This window comes from Ochotona princeps, chromosome 13, assembly GCF_030435755.1.
Source record: "Ochotona princeps isolate mOchPri1 chromosome 13, mOchPri1.hap1, whole genome shotgun sequence".
Taxonomy (NCBI): domain Eukaryota; kingdom Metazoa; phylum Chordata; class Mammalia; order Lagomorpha; family Ochotonidae; genus Ochotona; species Ochotona princeps.
Window position 1 is genome coordinate 24,889,696 of NC_080844.1, and position 23,339 is coordinate 24,913,034.

At 42.0% G+C, this 23,339-nt stretch overlaps 1 protein-coding gene across 5 annotated transcripts in view; it reads right to left on the bottom strand.

Moving 5' to 3' along the window:
- Positions 1 to 23,339, bottom strand: part of ANK3 (ankyrin 3) — a 617,522-nt gene that overhangs the window by 180,409 nt on the left and 413,774 nt on the right. For all 5 annotated transcript variants that reach the window (XM_058671967.1, XM_058671971.1, XM_058671969.1 and 2 more), the window contains exons 6-8: positions 15,779 to 15,877; positions 11,795 to 11,980; positions 9,914 to 10,012 (exon numbers count right to left, since the gene is read on the bottom strand). In XM_058671967.1, coding sequence (XP_058527950.1) covers positions 9,914 to 10,012; positions 11,795 to 11,980; positions 15,779 to 15,877 — 384 coding nt within the window. The remainder of the gene's footprint in view (positions 1 to 9,913; positions 10,013 to 11,794; positions 11,981 to 15,778; positions 15,878 to 23,339) is intronic.

The following is a 23,339-nucleotide window of genomic DNA, read 5'->3' on the forward strand; positions in this document are numbered from 1 at the left end:
TGCATCAAAAACTCTGAAACACAGAAATATTAAGGGGCTTTACAAATTTTCCACATTCTCATATCGCTTCTTTGTTAACTATTGCCCTGCAGAAACAAATCACCTCAAGCAGGCATCAGAGATGGCCGTTAACTTGAAACGACGCATTTCTCAGGTCACTTGCTGCCGCCTAGGTTTTTGGATAAATTGGATGTTTGCTGAAACTTCCAACATGCCAGGAAATGAGTGTGGTGTCTTTGAAGTATCTATGTGAAGACTGCTTTGATAACAGATTTGGACAATGCCTTCTTTGTCCGCAGCTCATCCTAAGGAACAGAGCTGTTCTCCCATGTGCAGGAAGACCCAGCTAATGTTGGGGCCCGGTCACCATTCTCCTCCTGGGCACTGCTGCGTCCCACTGAGCCCAGGGCTGACTCTCCCTGCCAGGGCTGTATCTGCCCTGCCAGATCCACCAGCTCCAGTGGGTGTGTACTGAGACACACACAAATGAGTCTCAGTGTCAGGAACCCTTCTTCTGCCACTCTACTCCCTGCCCTTGTGGGATCCAGGACCAAAAATTCCATAGGACTTACAGTGTAACAATATCTATTCTTATGTATTTCAAATATTAAAATATTTTATGATCCATGAAGTATTATTAAATTCAAGATAACTAAGTTACAGAAGTCATTGTCACAAGTAAATTACTTTTTAAGATTTCTCTGAATCAAACTTCGGTGACTTATACAGAAAGATTTTTTATAGCAAGGTCTTTGTCAGTATTTTCTAAACTTGTCTGATCAGAAGAATCATCTGGGAAATTTGTATGAAAAATTACAAGTGTCAAATGCCCACTGGGGACTTCAGGAGACAGTCTTAAGCAAAGATCGGGTTGAGAAACCTTAAGCAACTATCAAAAATTTTGCTTTCAGTTTTCAAGGCTGAAATTATGAACCTGGATCTTAACCCAGGTTTTTACAAGTGTGTGACTGGGACCCAATTTCTTGAACTAATCCCTGCTGCCATCCAGGGTGCACATTAGTAGGAAGCTCTAACTGGAAGTGTAGCTGGAACATGAACTCAGATACTCTGAATGGCATCTTAGCTACTCTGCCTAACACCTGTCCCAAAAAATCCAGTTTCAAGTATGATCCTTGCGGCTGCTTGCGTCCCCAGGTATAGGGAGTGTATGAAGCTCCAGATCACACTAGGAAAATGCCTGTCACTCTGGTTTGTGTGCCAAGATCATTGACTAGGTGTGAAGCCCCAGAAGGTACTTGCTGCCTCTCAGACTTATTGCAAACAACATAGGCTAAGCTGAACTGATCTTACTGTTTATTATTATCTCATTTCACTTTTCCATCTCTTAGCCCCAGCTCTTCCCCCTTTGGAACTGTCTGCCTTTGCACAGGTTGTCTAACCTCTTGGGTCATGGCATGAAACAGAAGTCAGATCCACACCTCACAGCATTGCAGGGAGGAACTGTGGTCCCACGGACTGTCAGGTAGAGGGTGGAAGGGCCCATGGTTGACTGACATTTCTCATTTACTCTAATAAAAACTGCAGACCAGATGATGAGGGCACTTACCCAGGACTACATTAGCACATCAATAAAACTGCCAGGTGAGAGCCCTGGACTCAATATACTTTTCCTCTCCTCAAGGTAGTGGTAACTTAGAAATCTCATCCTTGGGAACCAGCACTGTAGCCTAGCAGCTAAAACTGCCACCTGCATTGCTAGCTTCCCATAGAAGCAATGATTTCTGTCCTGGCTGCTCTACTTTTAATCCTGCTCCCTGCTAATGCAATGAGAACATCTGGGATCCTGACAACCACTTGGGAGGCTTGGATGAAGCTCCTGGTTCCTGGCGTTGGCCTAGGTCAGCCCTGGCCACTGTGGCCATTTAGGGAGTGAGCCAGTGGATGGAAACCCCTTATCCCTGTAACAATGCCTTTCATATAAATAAATCAATATAGAAAAAAAGAGAAATCTCACCTTTTCAGGTGAGGAGCGACACAGATTCTAAAGCACATTGTAAAATGTTAATAGAGTTCAAATGGATTCAAGATAAATACATTTCTTTTTTAAAATGTATTCAGGACCTTTTCCTTTGAAGCGGCATTCAGGGAATTAAACAGAACAGGCAGGAATGAAATTGCCCAGGACGCTTACAAGAGCAAATCTCTAAAAGGGTCACCCCCTCTACTCTGCCTACTGCACAAACTTACTGGTTTTGTTCCTCCCAAGGTCCTATTATCTCCATGGCAACAAGAATATTAGTACAATAGCTACATGGCTACTTCTCCATAAAATCACATTCCTTTGCTAATGCTGTCAGATCTCAATTTTCATGGAGACGGAGGTTTGGATAATATGGAAAAATAAAAGCAGGGGCCAGTGCAATGAATGCTAGTTTGAGTCGTGGCTGCTCCACATCCAATCCAGCTTTCTGCTAATGGCTTGGGAAAGCAGTGGAGGATGGCCCAAAGTTTTGGGTCCCTGCACATATTTGGGTGACCCAAAAGACTACCTGGCTCCTGGCTTTGGGTCAGCCCAGTTCTGGCTGTTCCAACCATTTGGGGAGTGACCCAGTGGATGGAAGATCTGTCCTTCCCTCTCTTTCAAGTGAAATGAAACAAAAAAAATTTTTTTTTAAAAAAAGCTTTCATAAAAAGTAAATGCAACCATCTTTGTCATTAGTACTGTTGATACAGCATTAGGAAATAAATCTATTTTAAAAATACAGACCAATAAAGTGAAATGTTTTTAGGTGGGTGAATATGATCTCTTTAAGAGTCAATATTCAAATGTTAAAAATCTAGAAAAGGACTGTTGTGAATTTTTCTAGGTTTTTTGGGGGGGTTTATTGTATTTTCTTTAAAATGAATTGTATGATCAGGGGATTTAAAAAAAAGATTTACTTCATTTATTTGAGTTATAGAGAGAGAGGGAGTGAGGGAGAGATGAGAGAGAGATAGAATATGAGAGGAAAAGAGAAAGATCTTTCATCTGCTGACTCACACCCTAAAGGCCCTAACAGCAAGGTGCCAGGAATCTCATCTTTGTCTCCTGATCTTTGGTGTAGGGGCCTAGATCAGGGCAATATTCTTCATTTTCCCACTCAAATTAGCATGCAGCTAAACAAGGAAGAGGAGTAGCCAGTACTTAAACTGGTTTTGATATGGGATGCCAGCACTGAAGGCGGTGGCTTAACCTATAACACCATAACACTGACCTCAACGGAAGATTGCGTTTTAAAAATATATTTGCAAAGCCAGTATTACACAAAGCAATGCAGTGTTTCTAAAGCCCTGCACCAAAATAAAGCCATTTAAAAGGTTAGCCATACCCTTGCCAAAGCAAGGTTACGTCCCCTTCACACTCAAACCATTATGTTCTTTCTAGTAAACTCTGGTGGCCACTTTCCTTGCTGTGAACCCTGGGGTCCTGGCAAAAACACACTGAACTGCACAAAACTTTCAAGCAGCCCCTAGTGGCTGGTCCTCCATTCTAAGTTTGTCTGCACGGTGGGGTGAGTCTTCTCAATGGTGAAGCAAATGTACTGCCTGGTCACATGGAATTTTAGGCCATGGCACCAAATCCATTAGAATCCTGACGACTTTTCATATGTGAATGTAACTGTTTTCAGATTTGAGAAGCAGCTTCTAAGACAAGATGAGGTTCAGGTTGAAACAGGAGGAGTTCTGATAGACTAGGGGAACAACTGGGGCTTGAAGCAAGCAGGTGTGTAGAAGTGCTAGGTTCCCAGGAAACCGAGAAGCAGTGTTTTGTTTTGAGCCATGTCAAAAAGAAATTAATTTTTCATTGAGAGGGAAAGATGGGTGGGGAGAGAAAAATAGAGACATCCATTCCCAAATGCCTGTCATGGCTAGGCAGAGGCTCAAGCCAGAAGCTGGGTGAGAGCAGTAGTTAACAGCCTCATGCAGTAACTTAGTCCTTGAAATGCTCTTGAGAAGGGGAAAAAAACCAAATTTGACATTTTGTTTAAGTCAAAAATAGTACCAAGTAACAGTGGCTGCTGAGTTAAGGTAGCTCAGGTATAGAGAAAAGATCCTTTCCCACCTCATGGGACCCAGCAGCCAGGGAGAGGCACAGATGCTGCTGAGACAGGTCTCCACTCAGTCACAGCAAGGACCTGGGCAATGGTCCCTGGACGTGCTGGAAGGATAGCATTGCAGCCTAGGCCTTCAGGGACAGAGCTGCTCAGGATTTCTTTTTCAGTTTTTCCTCTGCACTTTGAATGTCCTGTGTCAGCCCCTGAGTTGTTCGGACGGCACTAGTTTCTGGCCTAGATGCAATGGTGCTTTGGAGAATTGTGGGAGAAACTGTAGGTCATGGTTTAGCATCTTGGTACCTGAACACATTATTGGACTGATGAAAAAAAGAATACTAAATGTGCTAGAATTAGTAATAATTACTCAGAGCAGAATAAATAAGTTACTCAAGTCTACATCTTCAAGCATAGCTCATGAAAACACTTTTTACAGTATTGGGTTGAACTGAATTTAGAAATTCCTAGATACTATTGGTCTATAGACCCTGCCTCGCTCATGTATGTGCTAAATGATGTCAGCATCCTGTCTGGATACAAAGTTAAATCTGGAACTTTTTTCTACCAACATGCTTACTAGTTCTAGTATCTAAAAACACTCTTCTCAATTTATCCCAAAAGATACAGTGTGTATATATGTTATATAAATATATCAACAATAACCCAATAAAAATGTTTTTGTCAAATTCTTTAAAGAAATACAGTACAATAAAAAATAAGAACATAAAACATCTGGTTTGTGAGAAGGGCAGTTCCAAGGACATGTTACCTCCTCACCGGTCTGTGGCATTCCAAGTTCTGCCGTACACTATGGAAACACGGTAAGCTAAGTACAGGAATAGTCTCGACTTCTGAGGACAAAGGGCCGCAGGAGGATGATTAGTACTATAGACAGTATTCCTACCATGGTAGTAATTAAAGGCAACATGAACTATTTATCTTGCTAGTCTTAAAAAGGATTTGGGGCAGGCATTGGGGTGCTGTGGGTTAAGACACTGCTTGGGATTCCTGCATCCCACCATCAGTGTTCCATGTTCTACAGGGTCCAGATACTCAGGTTCTGATCCAAATCCTGTTGATGTGCTTGAAGGGTAGTGGGTAACGAACCATGTGCTTGGGCCCTTGTTATCCATGTGTAAGCCCTAGATGGAGTTTCTGATTTGTGACTTGACCAGGGTAAGTCCTGTCTCTTGCAGGTATTTGAGCAGTAAACCAGTGGGATGATGATCTCTCTCTATTTCTGTCCTTCCAGATTACTTTTCTAATAGATAAAACTAAACAAACTTTAAAAACGGTTCATATTTCAAAAAATCACATTTGAGTTACTCAACACAAAAATTGTCTCTATAGGTAAGTAGGATTTTCTTTGTCAAAGAGTGAAAAGCTGGGCCCAGTGCAACAGTCTAGTGGCAAAATTGTCACCTTGCATGCACTGGGATTCCATATGGGTGTCAGTTCTAATCCCAGCTGCTCCACATCCCATCCAGCTCCCTGCTTATAGCCTGAGAAAGCAGTAGAGGATGGACCAAAGCTTTGGGACCCTGCACCTGCAAGGGAGACCCACAAGAAGTTCCTGACTCCTGGTTTCAAGTCATCTTAGCTCAGCTCTGGGGATTACAGCCAGTCTTGGAGAGTGAATCAATGGACAGATTTTTTTTCTTTCCCTGTCTCATTTCTGTAAATCTTTCCAATAAAAATGAATCTTTAAAAAAATTCATGTCCAAATTGAGATGTGCTCTAAGTCAAACTTGATCTCAAAAACTAAGTGTGAAAAATAATGTTTGAAAAATATGAAAATGATTTTTTAAAAATATTAAAAAGTGAGAAGCCCATAACCCACAGTTCACTTTCTGCTTTAGATAAAGCTGCGAAGCTCCAACTGTATTCACTAGCTCACTGTACATGTTAGTAACACACTCCTGTTTTATCCTTTCTTGCCTTATTCTGTAAATGTATTTTAAAATTAGCTATTTATTTGAAAGGTAAAGAGAGACTGAGATCCCCTATCTGCTGGTTTACTTTTCAGATGCCCTCAACAGTAGTGACTGAGATGTGCAGAAGCCAGGAGCCAGGAATTCAGTGTGGGTCTCTGACACTGGCAATAGGGACCCAAAACTGTGTCATCCCTTGCTGTCCTCTGAGCACGCACATTTGCATGAGGCTAGAATTGGAAGTGGGGCTTGGTCTCAAACTCCAACATTCCAAAATGTCATCTATAAACTAGCTGAAATCCTTTTGGATACGAGAGGTGCCTGACCCAAACAGATAAATTCCCAATCCTTTCAGAGGCTGCACCAAAAATTACTAAACAGCAGGACCTTAAAGTATACTTTATTAGTCTTAAATCGAGAAATTGAAAAACAATTTACAATGAAAGGTTAATGACCAACAGTGAAGATTAAGTTAGGTGGTCCATTATATTTGATGAAAAAACTCCTAGGCAGTGAAGCATTTATCTTCTTCAATCAATAAAAGGAGCTTTGCAGCATCCACATAATATCATTTGCTTTAGTTATTCTGGTGCACAAATGCTCCTTATTGGAATGCTAATCAGTAGTGGCTATGATGGGTCTTAGTTACATTATCTTCCCCCAGAGAGCCAGAAGGATTTGCTGCAAGAGCAAGGGTCAGCCATCAATCCAGGCAGTGTCAACATCCCCGGGTGACTGGCTTCAAAGAACAGAGAATGTTGATGCTGTATTGCAGCAGTCAGCAGCAACTGCATTCACTGCCGGTTCAAAGAGGCTCAGCAGGTTTCCAGAGATAATCCCAAAGAATATGCTGAAGGCGTCTGATGAGGGCTTTAACACGTACACAGCAAAATCACAATGTAAAATTAGAAACCAACCCCATAATAAAAATCTAAGGAAATGTTGCCACCCAGATTTCCCAGTATGGAACGTTATCTGTTCTGCTGAGCATTCCCTAATTCACACTAACTTTGTTTCTGCTTCATGTCTGCTTTGGAAATGAACATCTACTGCAGGCAGGAAGTGCTTCGAGCAGTGTGGTCCTGTCCCTCATCCCCTGCTCTCTTGCTAGCAGGCAATCCTTCTCTTAGCTACAAAGAACTATGCATGGCTTTCTGCCGTGACCTCGGTCTCCCACTCCATACTGCACTCAGACATAACCAAGATAAAAAAACCAGAGCCCCTAGAACAAAGACAGGTGCTATCATTTTGTTTTGTATTTACCCCTGACCACATCTCATCTAAACCATCTATTCAACCAGGCACTCAAAGCCTATGGCTTCTGGCTACCCACTACTGTCAGTTCTCAGCAAACAAAGGCTTAATGATCCTTCTCTTATTGCTCTGACTGGATCAAATTCATTCTCAGCTGTGTTCCAAGACCTCTCGTTATCACCTGCTACATTCCTGACAGAACTACCATCTAGAAAGACCCCACTGGGATTTGGTGGAATGGGAAAGCCCCTGTAGTCCATAGATACAGATGTGGGACTTTTATGTAGTAAAATGACTAGAGATTGCAGCTGCTTCCTCGCAAGCTCTCTCCAAAGAGCCCTTCTCATCCACCCTAGAGCAAGGCATCAATCACCTCCCGGGGAGAGAAGCCGGTACGCAGGAGTAAGCTGCGGCACACGCCTCCTGTAAATGATAATCAAATCCCTCCACAGCCTGCAGCCCAAACGCTGCTTGGCCTCATTAATTAGGATGACTGGGAAAGCACTTCTCTCAATCAGTGCAAGTCTGTATTTTCATACACTTTAAACAAAAGCACAGTGTGTTTAGTTTGCATCATGTGTGCTTACTCAGGCAAGGTTAACTTGCACTTGAGGCTGAGGTCGCCAACTGATCTTTAATCAATAGGTGAGCTTCTCTGTAATTATTACAGTAAGTGTTTTCACATAAATGCCTTCTTTTGAATGGCTTGGAGGAGCTGGACTAGCCTGTGATTTTTTTCCTTTGTTCTCTTCAATGGTTAAAGCATTCTCCTAATCTTCATCAGGGCATTCCAGGATGATGGCCCCAAGAGGAACTTCCACCACCACCCTGACCTATGTTTTCCAAACCTCCTCATTAAAAGATGTAACTTGACGAGGTTTTTGTTACACTATGAATCACAGAAATAAAACCAAAGAATGCATTCTGAAATGAACTTTCCGTTTCAACATCTACATGTCCTGTTTGTACCTGGCTTCAAGAAGTGCTCAAGTGTGTCCTCTACACTGTCACATTAGCTTCCAGATATGCCACATCAAGGACATTGTTAATAAGAACAAAAGTCTAGAATGAAACAGTGACCTGCACTCTCAAGTCACTGTAACCAATAAACACAACAGAGTACAACCACCTGAAGGCTTATTTAGTTTTGCAGAACTGATGAAATCCAAGAGGAAAAGTAAAATTAATTTCTTTAGGCTGCGAAAGGGAGACACAATCCTGGAGGGGTTAAGAGCTTTGCAGCGGAAACCCTGCTCCTTCAGACCAGCTGGCCCTGGGATCTTGTGGTTCGGTTTCCTCCTCTGCAAAGGAGAGATAAATCACACTTTTGCTCATGTTAGACACAATGAGATAGAATGCTTAGCCTGGCTTCTCTCTCCCAGAAACTGCTTCAAAATTGCTCGTACATTTCCTGCTGCTCCCCTCCCCTTGCTAGTGCAGTACTATATGCCCTGTCTCCCCATGAACCAGCGCCGTTTCTCCCCTGCCAAGTGAGGCTTTTGCAAAAATCAAATTTCAGATGCTATGTTCACAAAAGCAGTGCTACTGCAGTGGCCGATGATGGGCTGTCAGGTGCTGTGTGTGTACTATGGCTCAGTTCGCACACGGACTCAAGGAAGGAGATGGGAAGACTAATTTAGTACGAGTCTCTACTGTTTAATTTCGTAATTCCTAGTAATTTAGCTTCTAAAAGAGGTAACTGATGGACACAGAAAAGTTGAAGCCAAAATTTGAACTCTAGAAGCTGAGATTTTTAGCTCCTATTTCATTTTGCTACCTGATCTACCTACAATCAAGCTTTTATCAGTCCATCCACCAACCAGTCTACCTACCTATTTACTTCAATGGCAGAAGACACAGAGTGACAGCTCTCATCTGTTAGTTCATTCCCAAAGTTCCCACACAACAGCCAGGCTAGGCCAGGAGCCAGGAGCTAGAAATTCCATCTGGGTCTCCCACACATATGGCCGGGACCCAATCGCATCATTAACTTCTGCCTGCCAGGGTCACACTAGCAGGAAGCTGGAATTGAGGGCAGAGCTGGGACTTGAATCCTTGTACTCTGATGTGACACATGGATGTCCCAAGTGACACCCTAATCACTAATAGCCCAGGTTTGTATCCAGAATACAAAGGCTGCCTCTGAATGTGCAGGTTGCTTTGTGGTGGTACTGGGGTCATTGCCATTCACTTCCCCAGTGAATACAAGCTTCCTTAGGCAGTGAAATTCTGTTACTCCTTATGAAACTCCGTAATGGACAGAAGGCAAAAATCAAAAGATGGTCTTTGTTATTTTATCTCTTAGGTTAGAACTCATCCAGTTATTCTAGCATTTTCTCATGTGTAAGGCTATGATCTTGACCTCCAGAGTACCAAGAGGGTTACCTGACCAACTGCTAATAGTCTTAGAAATTTCAACATGGAGAACCATGTGTAGTTTCTACACTGTGTATATATGCACTTGGATGTTTATCACTCAACCTCCAAGCACTCCTGACCTTGCTTCCCTTTCCAGACAGGAACAAAGCCACCCACGTAAAAGCAAGGCAATGCCTTAGGAAAGCAGACAATCGCAGTTTTGACTGGCTGAAAGGGCCCTTGGGAGGTCATGAGGCCCTGCCTGAGGAGAAAACGTTAGCCATCATTTCAAAATCTTTAATAATGCTGAATGCTTACCCTGGCCGTGAAGTCCACAGCAGCCGCTCGGTTTAACAGCAACGTGGCTACATTGATATTTCCGTAATGAGCAGCTATGTGGAGCGGGGTGAAGCCACTCTGTGAAGAAAACACAGCAGATGATCAATTGATTCCTGTCAGTCCCTTGTCTGACAGGATAATATCATGACTCTCTCCAAATAAAAATGAGGAAGCAAAATATGTTGAGATCCACATTCCATTCTCTCCTAGGTTTTGATCAGTGCCAATTGCTCAGGGACAAGAGACTAGCCAGGGAAGATCCAAGAGTGCAGGCTGAACAGTTTTAGTAATCCAATAATAGATTTATATAGCAGCCAATATTTGGGAATGCCAAAATCTTTATAGCTCATAGGAAACTTGATTAGAGCCACTTTTATTACTAATAGTCCATCGAAACTCTCAAGTTCAATTTGTTTTCTACATGTAGATTCAAATTAACCAACAATCAATGCCAATTTTGATGACAAAACATTTGTTTTGGGAAGAGGTACGGTCACAAAGGCGATTTTGTACAAGGGGCAACTGTACCCCATAAAGAATCTTTAAGTTCATCTTCATTAGCAAATGCCTGTTCAATAATAAATTTTGAGATTTTTTTCTATCACAATCATTTTACTTCCTTAAAAAATTGCTAAACATGCAGCGGTTCACTTAGTCCCCAAAGACTGAAACCTTGTGGAACTAGATGCATTTCTAGGTTGTTAGCAAGCTTCTTAGCCATGCTAGCTATCTTATCTAGAATCGTGGAGGGCAGCTCATGTTGGCACCGTTCTGAGTTCACCTCTCTCTTGCTGACACCACCGAGGCTGAGTGTCATGCAGAACCCTAAAGAACTGGTCTGGGATGAGTAGAAGACAGGGTTGTCTGCAGCTTTAGGTGCAGCCGATAAGCATCTAACGTGTCAGAAGTCTTCATCTCACACAGCTCTATTGCAAGGCCCTTAAGTTTCAACGATCCCTCCTTCTTCCTTTCAAACACCAGGTTCAGCTGCAGAAAGCCCTGATAATCAAACTACGATCTTGTCTAGCACATGCTCCTTTAGGAGGCAGGGGTGTAAAGCAGGTATCTAGCCTACAAACGGCAATGCAGAGAAGGAGGGAAGGAAATGAGGCAGCAGCACTAAGGAATGGGAAAGTGATGATGCAGGGAGAGGTTACGCATACACGTATATTTATATATACCTCTGTTGTTCTATTCACCACCATCTAGGTTAACACATTTGGAAGCAAAGAGGAGGAAAAAATGAACGGTTAGTTCACTATCGGCGACATGGATTGCAGAAAGCTCATGACCGCTAAGTAATGAGGACGGAAGCTCTGATGAAAGCACAGTCGGCACAGAGAGAAAGCTAGACTCGACAGAGCGCTCCTAGTCCCATGGCCGCATCCCCCTCACGGAGACTTTGAAACTGCACACATCACGGCCGTGGGGACGGAGGCGGGAGGGGGCGCTGTGACTCTGTCCCTGCTGGTGTGCTTTCCGCAGCTGACCTGCACTCTGAGCACTGCCTGTCATCTCAGGCACCTGCCAGAGCCTTCTTTGTGCACAGTTTGTCATTTTTCGCCTTAGGGAATATCAATGACAGGGAAGGAAACTATCAGATGTGCGCACGGGCGCCTGTGTGTGTGCGCGCGCGCGCATTAATTTCCTTTGAGGTGGTTTTCCTTGGAGCACAGGCAGGGCCGTCTCCATGGTCACCTCCCAGCTTTGCCCGTTAAGGGAAAGTGTGCCTCCTGGGGGCTATGTGGACACCTGCTGTGATTCATTTCTGTGGAGTTCGTGTTTGGCAGAAGCTTGCCCAGAGGGAACCCAGATACTCTCAAAGGTTGTGTGCCTTAGCCAGGAGTTCCTCGCCCTCACCTTGGACTCCACGTCGGCGTTGTTGTCGTTCTGCAGCAGAAGCGCAGCGGCTTTTGTGTCATCCTTGCGGGCAGCGATGTGAAGAGCTGGAAGACGCACTTTCCCTTTCGTGTCATTTTCTAGCAGAAGTGAAACTACTTGATCATGACCTTGTTGCAAAGCAACTGCCAACGGTGTGAAGCCATCCTGCAAATAAACAAGCAGGTCAAGACAGGCCCTCGTAGGTTTTCATCTTTATTAAATTAGCAAACAAAAACTCTTTCTTGAGTTATGAAAGCTAATCACATATGCAAAATCCATACAAATGAAAAGACATATTCTATACCATACACCAGAAGGTGTCACAAAGTTCACGGAAAAGTTGTATTATCTCCTTAATTCCGTTTTTTCCACAATTTCTTTCAAGTCACCTTGTACAGAACTGGAATTTTAAAAATAAGGAATTAAATGCTTTTGTCATTTTCTTCCCTGGTAAACTATAACATACATTAATAGGTGAAATTTTGGAAAACACACAAAAGCACTGTAGATGAAGAAAAAGATGTCATAACTTCAATATGCACAAAATAGTCTCAGTGAAAATGTTTCAGGTGAATTCTGGGGAGTTTTTTAAAGGGGTTCATTTCTTAAATTGCTACTGCTGTTTTAAAGCTGAAGTGTATCTGCTTAATCACTGTCTTGCTGTCTAGCACGTAGCTGGTGATCCACGTGTTTTTTAATGTGAGGACATGTGTAGTTTAATTCTCTTAGCAATTTTGAAATGGATAACATACTACTACCTTTAACATTTTTTCTTTGTTTAAAGGCTAGTGTTCAGAGAGATTGATCGATCGATTGACTGACTGATTTGCTGGCTCATTCCCCAAGTGCTCCTAATGGCTGGGGCTGGGCCAAGGCTGAAGCCAGGATCTAGGAGCACATCTCATGTCTCCCACATGGGTGTCAGGAACACAATTACGTACGTCAGCACCACTGACTGCCAGGGTCAATGCCGCCAGAAAGCCATCGTCCAGAGCCAGAGCCAGGACCTGGACCAGGGTGCTTCGATGTAGGATCCAGGCATCTGAACCATTAGGTGAAAACACCCACTCCTACAGAATACTATTATCAACTCTAGTCCCCATGCTGTGCAACAGATCTGACACAAAAAGATGCACCACTTGTATCCAATCGAGACTGAATTCCTTGCCCAGTATCCACCTGTTCCTTCCTTTCCACCTTTGAGCATCTGATAACCAGCATGTGAATCTCTTCTATGACTTTCATTACAGCGTGCTTTTAGAGTAAATTCTGAGGTAAGCACATATACGCATATTCTGTACATCTGGAATCTTCCCTCTGTATTACTGTGACTTGCAAAGTGGGCAGCTACAGATTTCACTGTGGTTAAACTGAAGCTGATCAGTGTTGCTGGCTGTAGAATAAGTAGTTCAGAGTAGACACTGCTAAGGCTGGTATATGAATTTTCACTCTTTAGCTGCTTCACGTATACCCCCAGACATTTACATATTATCTTTCTTGGAGAGTCATCAAGAAAATTACTTGTTACTTTGTTTGGTCATGATATTTTACTTCTGTAGCCCTTAGGGTGCCAACAGAGGACAGCTCCAGCAGGAGAGCATTTGGAAAGGAGCAGATGCCTGGCTATTTGCATACTAATGCCTTGTTGATCTTCCTCAAATACAACTTTCATCATTCTTTCCCTGCTACAAAACAGATAAGGCTGCTTAGAGTTTATCTGAGTGAATTCAAATCAGCACACTTGTATTAACAGATGTGCAAAATACTGGCCCAAGCATTTCAAAGATCATGTGTGGCTTGTGGGCCACTATTGTGGTGCAGCACATTAGTCCACAATTTGCAGTGCCAAATCCCACATCAAAGCACTGGTCCCAGTCCCAGCTCCCTGTGAATGCACCTGGCAAGGCAGCTGAAGATGACCCAAGGACTTGGGCCCCTTGCCACTCATTTGGGATTTCTGGGGGAAATTCTGGTTCCTGACTTGGGACTTGCCTAGATCTAAGTGTGGTGGCCATTTGAGGAGTAAACAGCCGAGGGACAATCAATATTTGTGTTTGTACAGGAACTGAATAGCATGAAGACATGCATACAACTTGTTCTGGATTGTTTTTTCCCCATACTACTACAGAGTAGTAACATGAAATTAAATTCATCAGAAGGACCCCAGACCATTTTTAACATATCCTTTGCCAAAACAATGACTTTGTGATCTGACTAATTCACAGTTTTTCACTAGGACCGTACTCCTGTGTGGTCCTTGGTAATTAGTTTGCAAATGAATTCAAATCTGTTAGCTGTAGGTAGGCTTTGTGCTTGCTTAATAGTCAGTGCAACACAGAATCAGAGGAATACCGCCTGAAGACCAGAAAGAAGCATTTCCATCCACAACTAGAAGCGGCTTGTCTCTCTAACCAACAACCCACTTCCCCTTCACATGTGGGTGCTATCCTTGTGTTGCTCTCGGGGGATTGTTCCCAGACATGCTAATCTTGAGTGTGAGGACAGGAAACACAGTATGCCCACACATGTGTATTTTCTGACAGCAGCTGGTAATTGTACTTCATTTCTCACTTCGCTTTAAGAACACTAATATAAAAACAATACAGGTAAATTCTCATGATGAAGTCCCAACAGTGTTGAAGGGGGAGAGTGAAAGATAAGGGTCCTTCCAAACTCTCCAAGAAAAGCACTCATTTTTAATAATGCTGTGTGGCATTGGACTGCGTAATCATACTGACAATTATTACACAGGGTTCTCATTACAAGATTCTTCTCTGCTTTTAGAAGTTCTAATTGTGTCTTCTTACACACTACATGCCATTTGATATTCGTTATATATTACATTGTATATAGCTCTAATGTTTAAGATATGAATTTTTAGATGTGGAATTGCTAGTTAAAAGGTATGCAAATATCAGTTTTTGATAGTCACTGCCAAGTGTTCTAAAAATACACTGTAACCAATAATCAGTGTCATCAATATTTTAGAAAAGTTCAGGATTCCTCTCCCTATTTTTTTTCTCATAAGCAAAAGAGTGGACTTCATTTTTTATCTCAATAATAAATTTCTATTCATTTGACTATGCAAGGAGGTGTGAATATTTTCATATGCTTATGACCATTTATAATTTCGTTGGTATCCACTATCTTTTCATTTATTGAGTGATTGCCCTGGAATGCCCAACCTGAAAAGCTGAATTAAGTTCTATGCAATTCCTCTATGGGCATCCTTGTTGTGCCAATTAGGATGCACATCAGGATGCAAGCAAAAGCCGTGATATGTTGACAGGGATAATCCCATATCTACTCTAATTTGCTGCCTTGTTAAAAGCAAAGAAGACAAAAATAGGGGTCCTTAGTTAATAGCAACAGATTGACAGTGCTATATTTAACAAAGTGATCACAATCTTCCATTCATATTTTTCTTTGGTCTTTCTAAAAAAATTGTCTTTATGTGAAAGGTAGATTTACAGAGAAAGAAGTAGAGACAATGCAATATTAAGCTTTTGTCAAATATTACTTTTATCTACCACTTATAAACATATAATCACCTTATTTAGAAGTACAGATTTACTTAGTTAAATTTAGAAATAACTAATGGGCATTAGGCTCCATTTGAAAAATGTCCACTTAAAACTAAAGCTTACTTGAAAAAACACTTATTATTGCATTGCAATGGTGGCCTCTGAGGCAAAATTAGGAGATAAACCAGTGCTCCCAAGTAAAAATGCTAAATATCAAAATTACAGCGCATTTGTGTGACAGAACCAGGCATTTACCAGCAGAAGGGTATTTTTACCATGAAAGATGAAAATGGACTCTATATTTCATAAAACATTTCAAATCATATGAGAATCCACAATTGCAATAGAAATCCTAGAAACAAATGATCAACCTCAGATTTTTAAAATGTCTGATAAACACATGGGAATTTTTCCCAGGGAAGAAAACACGGTTTCTTACCTCGGTGGCAAGGCTCTGGCTGGCACCATTATCCAGCAGAAACTTGACAACCTCCAGGTGGTTTTCCTGGGCGGCCATATACAAGGGTGTGAAACCATTCTGTGAAGCAAGAAGTCCAATGTTGGTGAAATGCTGTAAGAAATGTCTACGCACAATAATTGCAGTTATACTTTGGTATAAAATAGTCATATTTATTAAAAAACCCATGCTCCATAGTAAAACAAATTTCATAAGTATAATAATTATAGTTCACAGTCCATAATTTGAAAGTGAATCATAGTTCATAATTGTCTAAATATAATTCATAGTAATTTATTCGCTTTAGATAAATAGCACATTCATTTCCTCATCAACCACTTACTACTGAGTGCCTAACATGAGTAAAGAACTGTGCCGGATGCTATGAGGACATAAAGATGAACTTTCTGGGTTATTACAGCTCCTCAGTGCCAGTTATCTTTTTTAAGTACAGAGCTAACACTTGCACAGAAAAGTAGTTGAAGTAGCTCCATTCTGGGAAAGCACGCACACTCATCTTCAATGTCCCCAATCTAGCCACAGATACAGTCACCCAGAGGAAAGAAAAACTCATCAACTAGCAAAGTGGGAAAGTTCAAACTTAATGCAGAATCAAATCAGTAGTTCAAAAATAAAGTCTCCTTATACCTTATACCTTTTGTAAAGGTATAAGATTTTTATGTTAGGAAGAGTATGTATTCAAATATGCCCACACCATACATACTTGGGGTGTGTGTGTGTGCGTGTGTATGCTTATCTAAAATGTCCAAACACTTGGATTTAAGCCAATGAATATTAAAAATATGTTGCAGAGCCTGGCATGATAGCCTAGTAGCTAACGTCCCCGCCTTGAACGCACTGGGATCCCATATGGGTGCTGATTTTAATCCCGGCGGCACCGCTTCCCATCCAGCTCCCTGCCTGGGAAAGCAGTCAAGGATGGCCCAAAACCTTGGGACCCTGCACTCACATGGGAGACCCAGAAGCAGCTCCAGGCTCCTGGCTTCAGATCAGTACAGCTCTGGCCATTGTGGCAGATTTTGGGAGTGACCCATCGGATGGAAGATCTTCCTCTCTGTCTCTATTCCTTTTTACATTTGCATTTCCAATAAAATAAATAAATCTTAAGAAAAAGGTCCAATTGAGTGTTTACCAGAAGACTGCATCTATAAAATACTGTCATTTAAAAATCTTATAATATGTAAACAGCAAAATAAGCATTTTCAGACTAGAACAAATTTCAAAGGAAATATTTTTCAGAATACGTAGTGTTAACATAATGTACACTATATAACTTAAAAGAATAAAAGTAAATGTTTTAAACTGAAGTATTATCACATGTCATTCAAAAATCTGCAATTCAAAAGCATTAGGTTCATCATTAGAAAGATCTATTGCTCTATAATTATCCATAACTACCTTCTTTATCCATAATGAGGCTCTGGTGGCCTCATTTTGGGAGTCTATGTCTGAGAAATTGGAAGTAAAATCCTCGAGCAGGGAAAACTGATGCTACCTGACAAACGCACTGTGTGTTTGGTACCCTAATTAGAGATCTCCCGCATGCTTCTTTAGTTTGCACATAAATGTCCCAAGGTGGGTTATCTGGTTGCAGAGCTCAAGATTACAAACTCGGAATTAGAGGAAGTACAATATGACTATTCAACCTTATGCCTTATGATTATCTACCTGGCAATAAGCTTCGGTGGCCAGCACCACTCTACACAATCTGTTACATCAGCATTTAAATAGAGGCACGGAGTTACTGCGACCCAGTGCGTGCGCAGTTAGATCCATGTGTCTCTGTGTCTGACATCTTTGTCACTCTTTCTACAGCTATGAGGGAAGCTCCATGGTGGCTTAGGATTACCCTCATCACGCTGCTCTTTTCCTGTTTTCTTTCTTGACCAACATGGAAGAATACTGAAGCTGTGTGGGCTTAGATAACCTTGAAATAACAAAACAATAGAAAAAGAACTGTTAAAGACAGAGTAAAAATTGGTGTGACTTTTTCTTTGTAGTTGAATGAACTTCCTAGAATCTATCTTCGCCCAGCAAGTGCTTTCTTAAAGCCAGAATTTCCAGAGGGCTGGTTCAGATTTTAGGTATAAATTTTTGAAAGCTTCCAAACAGATGTTGGTGCTCTCAGATACAAATTTCAACCACAGAAGTGATGCAAGGTTCTTTTCCATTTCAGAATAACGTCTGCTGGGGTCCAACACAGTGTGGGAAGCTCCAGCCCACTCACATGTTACTGGCTCACAGCCCAGTAAATGTCCACTCTTGCCTTCCAGAATTGCCTTCTGGAATCAAGCACTTCATGACCCATGAGGAAAGCTGGGCAACCAAGTTTTAGGGAACACTGCTCTCCCACACATAGAGATTCTAAAGAGCTATTATTTTTTTTTAAAAGATTTGTTCATTTTATTACAGCCAGATATACACAGAGGAGGAGAGACAGAGAGGAAGATCTTCCGTCCGTTGTTTTTCACTCCCCAAGTGAGCCGCAACGGGCCGATGCGTGCCGATCCAAAGCCAGGAACCTGGAACCTCTTCCCGGTCTCCCACGCAGGTGCAGGGTCCCAATGCATTGGGCCATCCTTGACTGCTTTCCCAGGCCACAAGCAGGGAGCTGGATGGGAAGTGGAGCTGCCGGGATTAGAACCGGTGCCCATATGGGATCCTGGGGCTTTCAAGGCGAGGACTTTAGCCGCTAGGCCACGCCGCCGGGCCCTAAAGAGCTATTTTTAAGAATCATGAGTCACTCCCTTTTTTTTTAGGTATCAAACTGAGAAATGTGCACTTGAGATGACTGGTAAATAATATGTAGACAAGAGCCACAGGATGTAGCCTTGTAATCATTTGCTTCCTGCAATAGCATTGTACCTCCTTTTTGAGTGTTTGTAATCCTAACTTTATTACCAGAAAATGGTCATTTTTTGAATGATGTTTTTTTACACTTTATATTTTAAAAATATTTTTTGACACACAATTCACACAGCATAAGACAAAAGTGGATGATCTTTCCTCCTGAAACAAATCATACCGTGAGTAATCACTCCCAATCTGCCCCTTGTATCTATCTTAGTAACTAATAATTTACTTTCTGTCACCATGGCCTGGACATTTAACATGAGCAGAAGCATACAATGCATGGTTATTAAGTGGTCTGAGGCTATTTTCGCAGTATGTATTAACAACATACTGTTAATGAGGACTTCCATGAGAGACATTTCAATTTTATAGTAAGCATTTGGGGGTGTGTGTGTGTTTTATTTCTCTTAGTTGAACTCTGAGACCAGCAGACTTGCCATTTAACTACAGGTGGGCACATGCTATCTTTTTTTTTTGAACTCTTTCAGGTCTACTTTCTGTCCTCAGCTCTGTACTCTGTCCCTCTTAGCCTTAGCTGACAAGTAGGAACCATGGGAAGAGGTCATCATCTCTCTTCCAGCTAGGTACTCCCACCCTCTACCTGGTTTTCAAAGCTCTCCAAAGCTTCTTTAGCTTCCTATCTTTTTTGATCCCCCATTTAATTTCAATAAATTCCCCTTTGTGCCCCGATTACCTTCCTTACCTTGATTGCAAATGGCACAAATTAATGCAAATTTCAGCTATCAATAAATGATCAACAAGTCAGGAGAGGATAACCCACTACTTAGGTATGCTTTTTGGGAGAAAATTATAATTGTTTTTTGGAAAGAATGAATAAAATTATTGTCCTCGTTCTATTGATCCAGTCAAAGGCTTACAACATTCACAATTCAACTAGTCATAGACAACCCACAGCTACAAGGATTTTCTGTGGCATGGCACTTGGATTGGGAGAAAGGTCAGATTTGACAAAGAATGGCTTAAGAAAAAAAATACACCACTGGTTTTATCTTAATTTCCTATTGTAGGAAATCCCCCCCCCAAAAAAAAAACTGGCCATAAAGGAACATACAAGGTTAATTTACATTTTCTTTTCTGCAGCAACAATAGATTCAATTCTCAAAAGGCAGAGCAGTGTAAGATGGAGCGAGGATGCTATTTGAGTAAGATTTTATCCAGTGTCTCCAGTACCTTCTGCTCTGAATGTTTATAGTGGTGCTATTAAAAGCATGCAAATTGGCAGACATAATTTTGTAGTTCTGAAGCAGGCTGCAGAATGCCTACCCAAATAAAATAATTCCTCCTGTGATTTAAGTAAGGGTTTACATTTCACCCAAGAAATTTTCCAATGCATTCTGCTTTGGTATGGCTAAATTTTTGTACATCATGATGTGTTGGGTTTTTTAAAATAATTTACTTGGAAGGCACAAAGAATGAGTGCTCTCTCATCTGATGGTCTACTTTCAAAATGCTTACAGCATCAAGGAGCCAGAAGCTGGGAATTCAATCCATGTCTTCCACATGGACACCAAACACCTAACTACGTGAACCATCACTGCTGTCTCCTAGGGAACACATTAGCTAGAACCTGGCAACAGGAGCAGAGATGGGTCACAGGCATCTCAAGTAGCATCTCTCCTGGTGTGCTGAACACCATTCCTTAAGTGACTTTAACGAAGATGGACGGTCAAATGCAATGGTTTGTGTGCTGATTCACAACGAGTTTACTATCATAAAAATCAGTGACATGGCAGACATGATAACAAAATCACATGGTTCCTATCTGTCTGATGTCCTTTGGAGCTGACCTTCTCGCCACAGGAGCATTCCAGATACACAGACCAAGAGCGAGTTCAGGAGGCAGGTCCTGGTTCACTTGCGGGGTCGGTCCTGCAGCTGTGGACACGCCTGCACATTCTTGACAGGTAAAGCTGCTATTTCAAACTCACTCTGCTTCTTCCCAAGCACAAATGGTGCTTACGTCACAGAATACGAAGGGGAATGAGGACTGTCATCTGACTCAGCAGTTTTGAGATTTTTTTTTTTCAGTAGCAAACATCATTAATCATTGTCGGTACATTTATGACAGCGTATTATGGACTTAAATCTTCATAATCACAGTTTTATTATCCAACCAATTTTTTTCTCAGGGTGGAACTAAGTGATTACAGAATGTTTAACAATGTAATAAAGAATTAACTTGTTAAGAAAGAATTAACTTGTTAAGATCTCAGATCAATGACAAGAATTAATTTATAATAACAAGTTCCCGGTTTGTAACAACAAAATGTTTTATGTCCTATTTTTAAGACAAGACTTTTTGTAGTCAGGGAGTTTAGAGTCTCTCTACACTACGTTTTGTTGGCAACTAAAAATTGGCTATGGCTTACAATTTTACTGAGCTGGAGATATTTTCTTAAATATTAATATCCCTGTGATGTTTTACATGTGGCCATCTTTATGGAATCTAATGTCATTTTACATAGCCATTACTGGCTGCTCTAACAGTTCTGATTGAAGAGCTGCTATCACAAAAAACTCCACACCACTGCATCACCTTCTCATTATTCATTCCACCCACAGAATGTATGCAGTTCAGAAGGCACAGGAAGGCAGATGCCCCACACAGGCCAAGATGCTCTGCAGAGCAAAGCCCAGCTGCCGGCAACAGGGAATTTCACAGCCTATATTCTTCCCCTCGCTGCATCATCAGTGTGGAATGTGTACAAACTGAATTTAAACCCAGTGAGGGTTTTATTTTAATGGCCGCTTCTCCCAAACAGTGGAAAATAGGTTTGAAACTACAGCTCCTTCTATAGCATTTGTCAAGAATGTGCGCAATATTTACATAAAGGAGGCTTTGTTTTCCTCCCTTAGGAGAATCAACATGGAAATGAAAGTGAGAGTTTTCCCATTATCTCAGAGCCTAAAACTGGACACTTCTTCAGTAAAATAATAGTAATAATAATAGGGACATTTTGAGAAAACTCATTTAGAACCTGGGTGTTCCTATTGTGGTCAGTTGGCCTGTGACTCTCAAAATACTTTGCTTGCTAATTTTCAAATCATCTGGAAAAGCATTTCTCCCCCAAGTGCAGTTTCACAGGGAAACAGAGCAACTGGCATGGACTACATAACAAAGCTCCAAACACCAGGCAGTAGGAACAAAGGCATGAGTAGCCTTGCAGCTGACGGCACTGTGCACTCTCTGCTCTGGGACAGGGGCACTCAGGGGCTAGCAAGCTGTCACTAACGTAATGGAACAGAAAGTCATGGCAATTCCAGGGAAGAGCCGTGTTGTAGTGATTATCACACATTTGCTGTAACCCTGAGAATTCCATCCCCCCAATCAGGACCTGAGAATCTAATGCATAAATAAATTCCTCTTAAAAATGGAAAAGAAAGGGCCCGGCGGCGTGGCCTAGCGGCTAAAGTCCTCGCCTTGAAAGCCCCGGGATCCCATATGGGCGCCGGTTCTAATCCCGGCAGCTCCACTTCCTATCCAGCTCCCTGCTTGTGGCCTGGGAAAGCAGTCGAGGACGGCCCAATGCATTGGGACACTGCACCCGCGTGGGAGACCCGGAAGAGGTTCCAGGTTCCTGGCTTCGGATCGGCACGCATCTCACTTGAGCACGCGGCTCACTTGGGGAGTGAAAAACAACGGATGGAAGATCTTCCTCTCTGTCTCTCCTCCTCTGTGTATATCTGGCTGTAATAAAATGAATAAATCTTTAAAAAAAATGGAAAAGAAGATAAAAATAGAAGCTGTGGAGAGTTTATATGACTTAACACACCACATTATAGTTGTACTCCAGAATGAGTTCTCAGAATGAATAATCAGTGTGATTTCTATGCAGAAAAAGTAACTTTCCCATCAAATTCCTATGATAGTATACTTTCCTTTCCTCCCTTATTTTCACAAGATAAGGAAAACTGTGACATCATTTTCTCTGCCTTCCCTCTTCCTCCTCCTCTCTCCCTCTCGTATGTGTATGTCTTTCTTCCTCATTTAATCTTTCCATTTTCAGCTCACTGCCTGTGAAGCATGTATCAGGAATTCAGCTTAAGAATTCACATGCTGCCTTGTCAAATGCTGCTATAAAACCTGCTGCCTACAGCTGACCTGGGCTCCCAGCAACGTTTGGACATTTTTAGTGTCTTTATAAATTGGGACTTTGGCAAAACTTGCAATCTTTTTTTTTTTTTAAAGATTTATTCATTTTATTACAGCCAGATATACAGAGAGGAGGAGAGACAGAGAGGAAGATCTTCCGTCCGTTGTTTTTCACTCCCCAAGTGAGCCGCAACGGGCCGATGCGTGCCGATCCAAAGCCAGGAACCTGGAACCTCTTCCCGGTCTCCCACGCAGGTGCAGGGTCCCAATGCATTGGGCCATCCTTGACTGCTTTCCCAGGCCACAAGCAGGGAGCTGGATGGGAAGTGGAGCTGCCGGGATTAGAACCGGTGCCCATATGGGATCCTGGGGCTTTCAAGGCGAGGACTTTAGCCGCTAGGCCACGCCGCCGGGCCCTAAAGAGCTATTTTTAAGAATCATGAGTCACTCCCTTTTTTTTTAGGTATCAAACTGAGAAATGTGCACTTGAGATGACTGGTAAATAATATGTAGACAAGAGCCACAGGATGTAGCCTTGTAATCATTTGCTTCCTG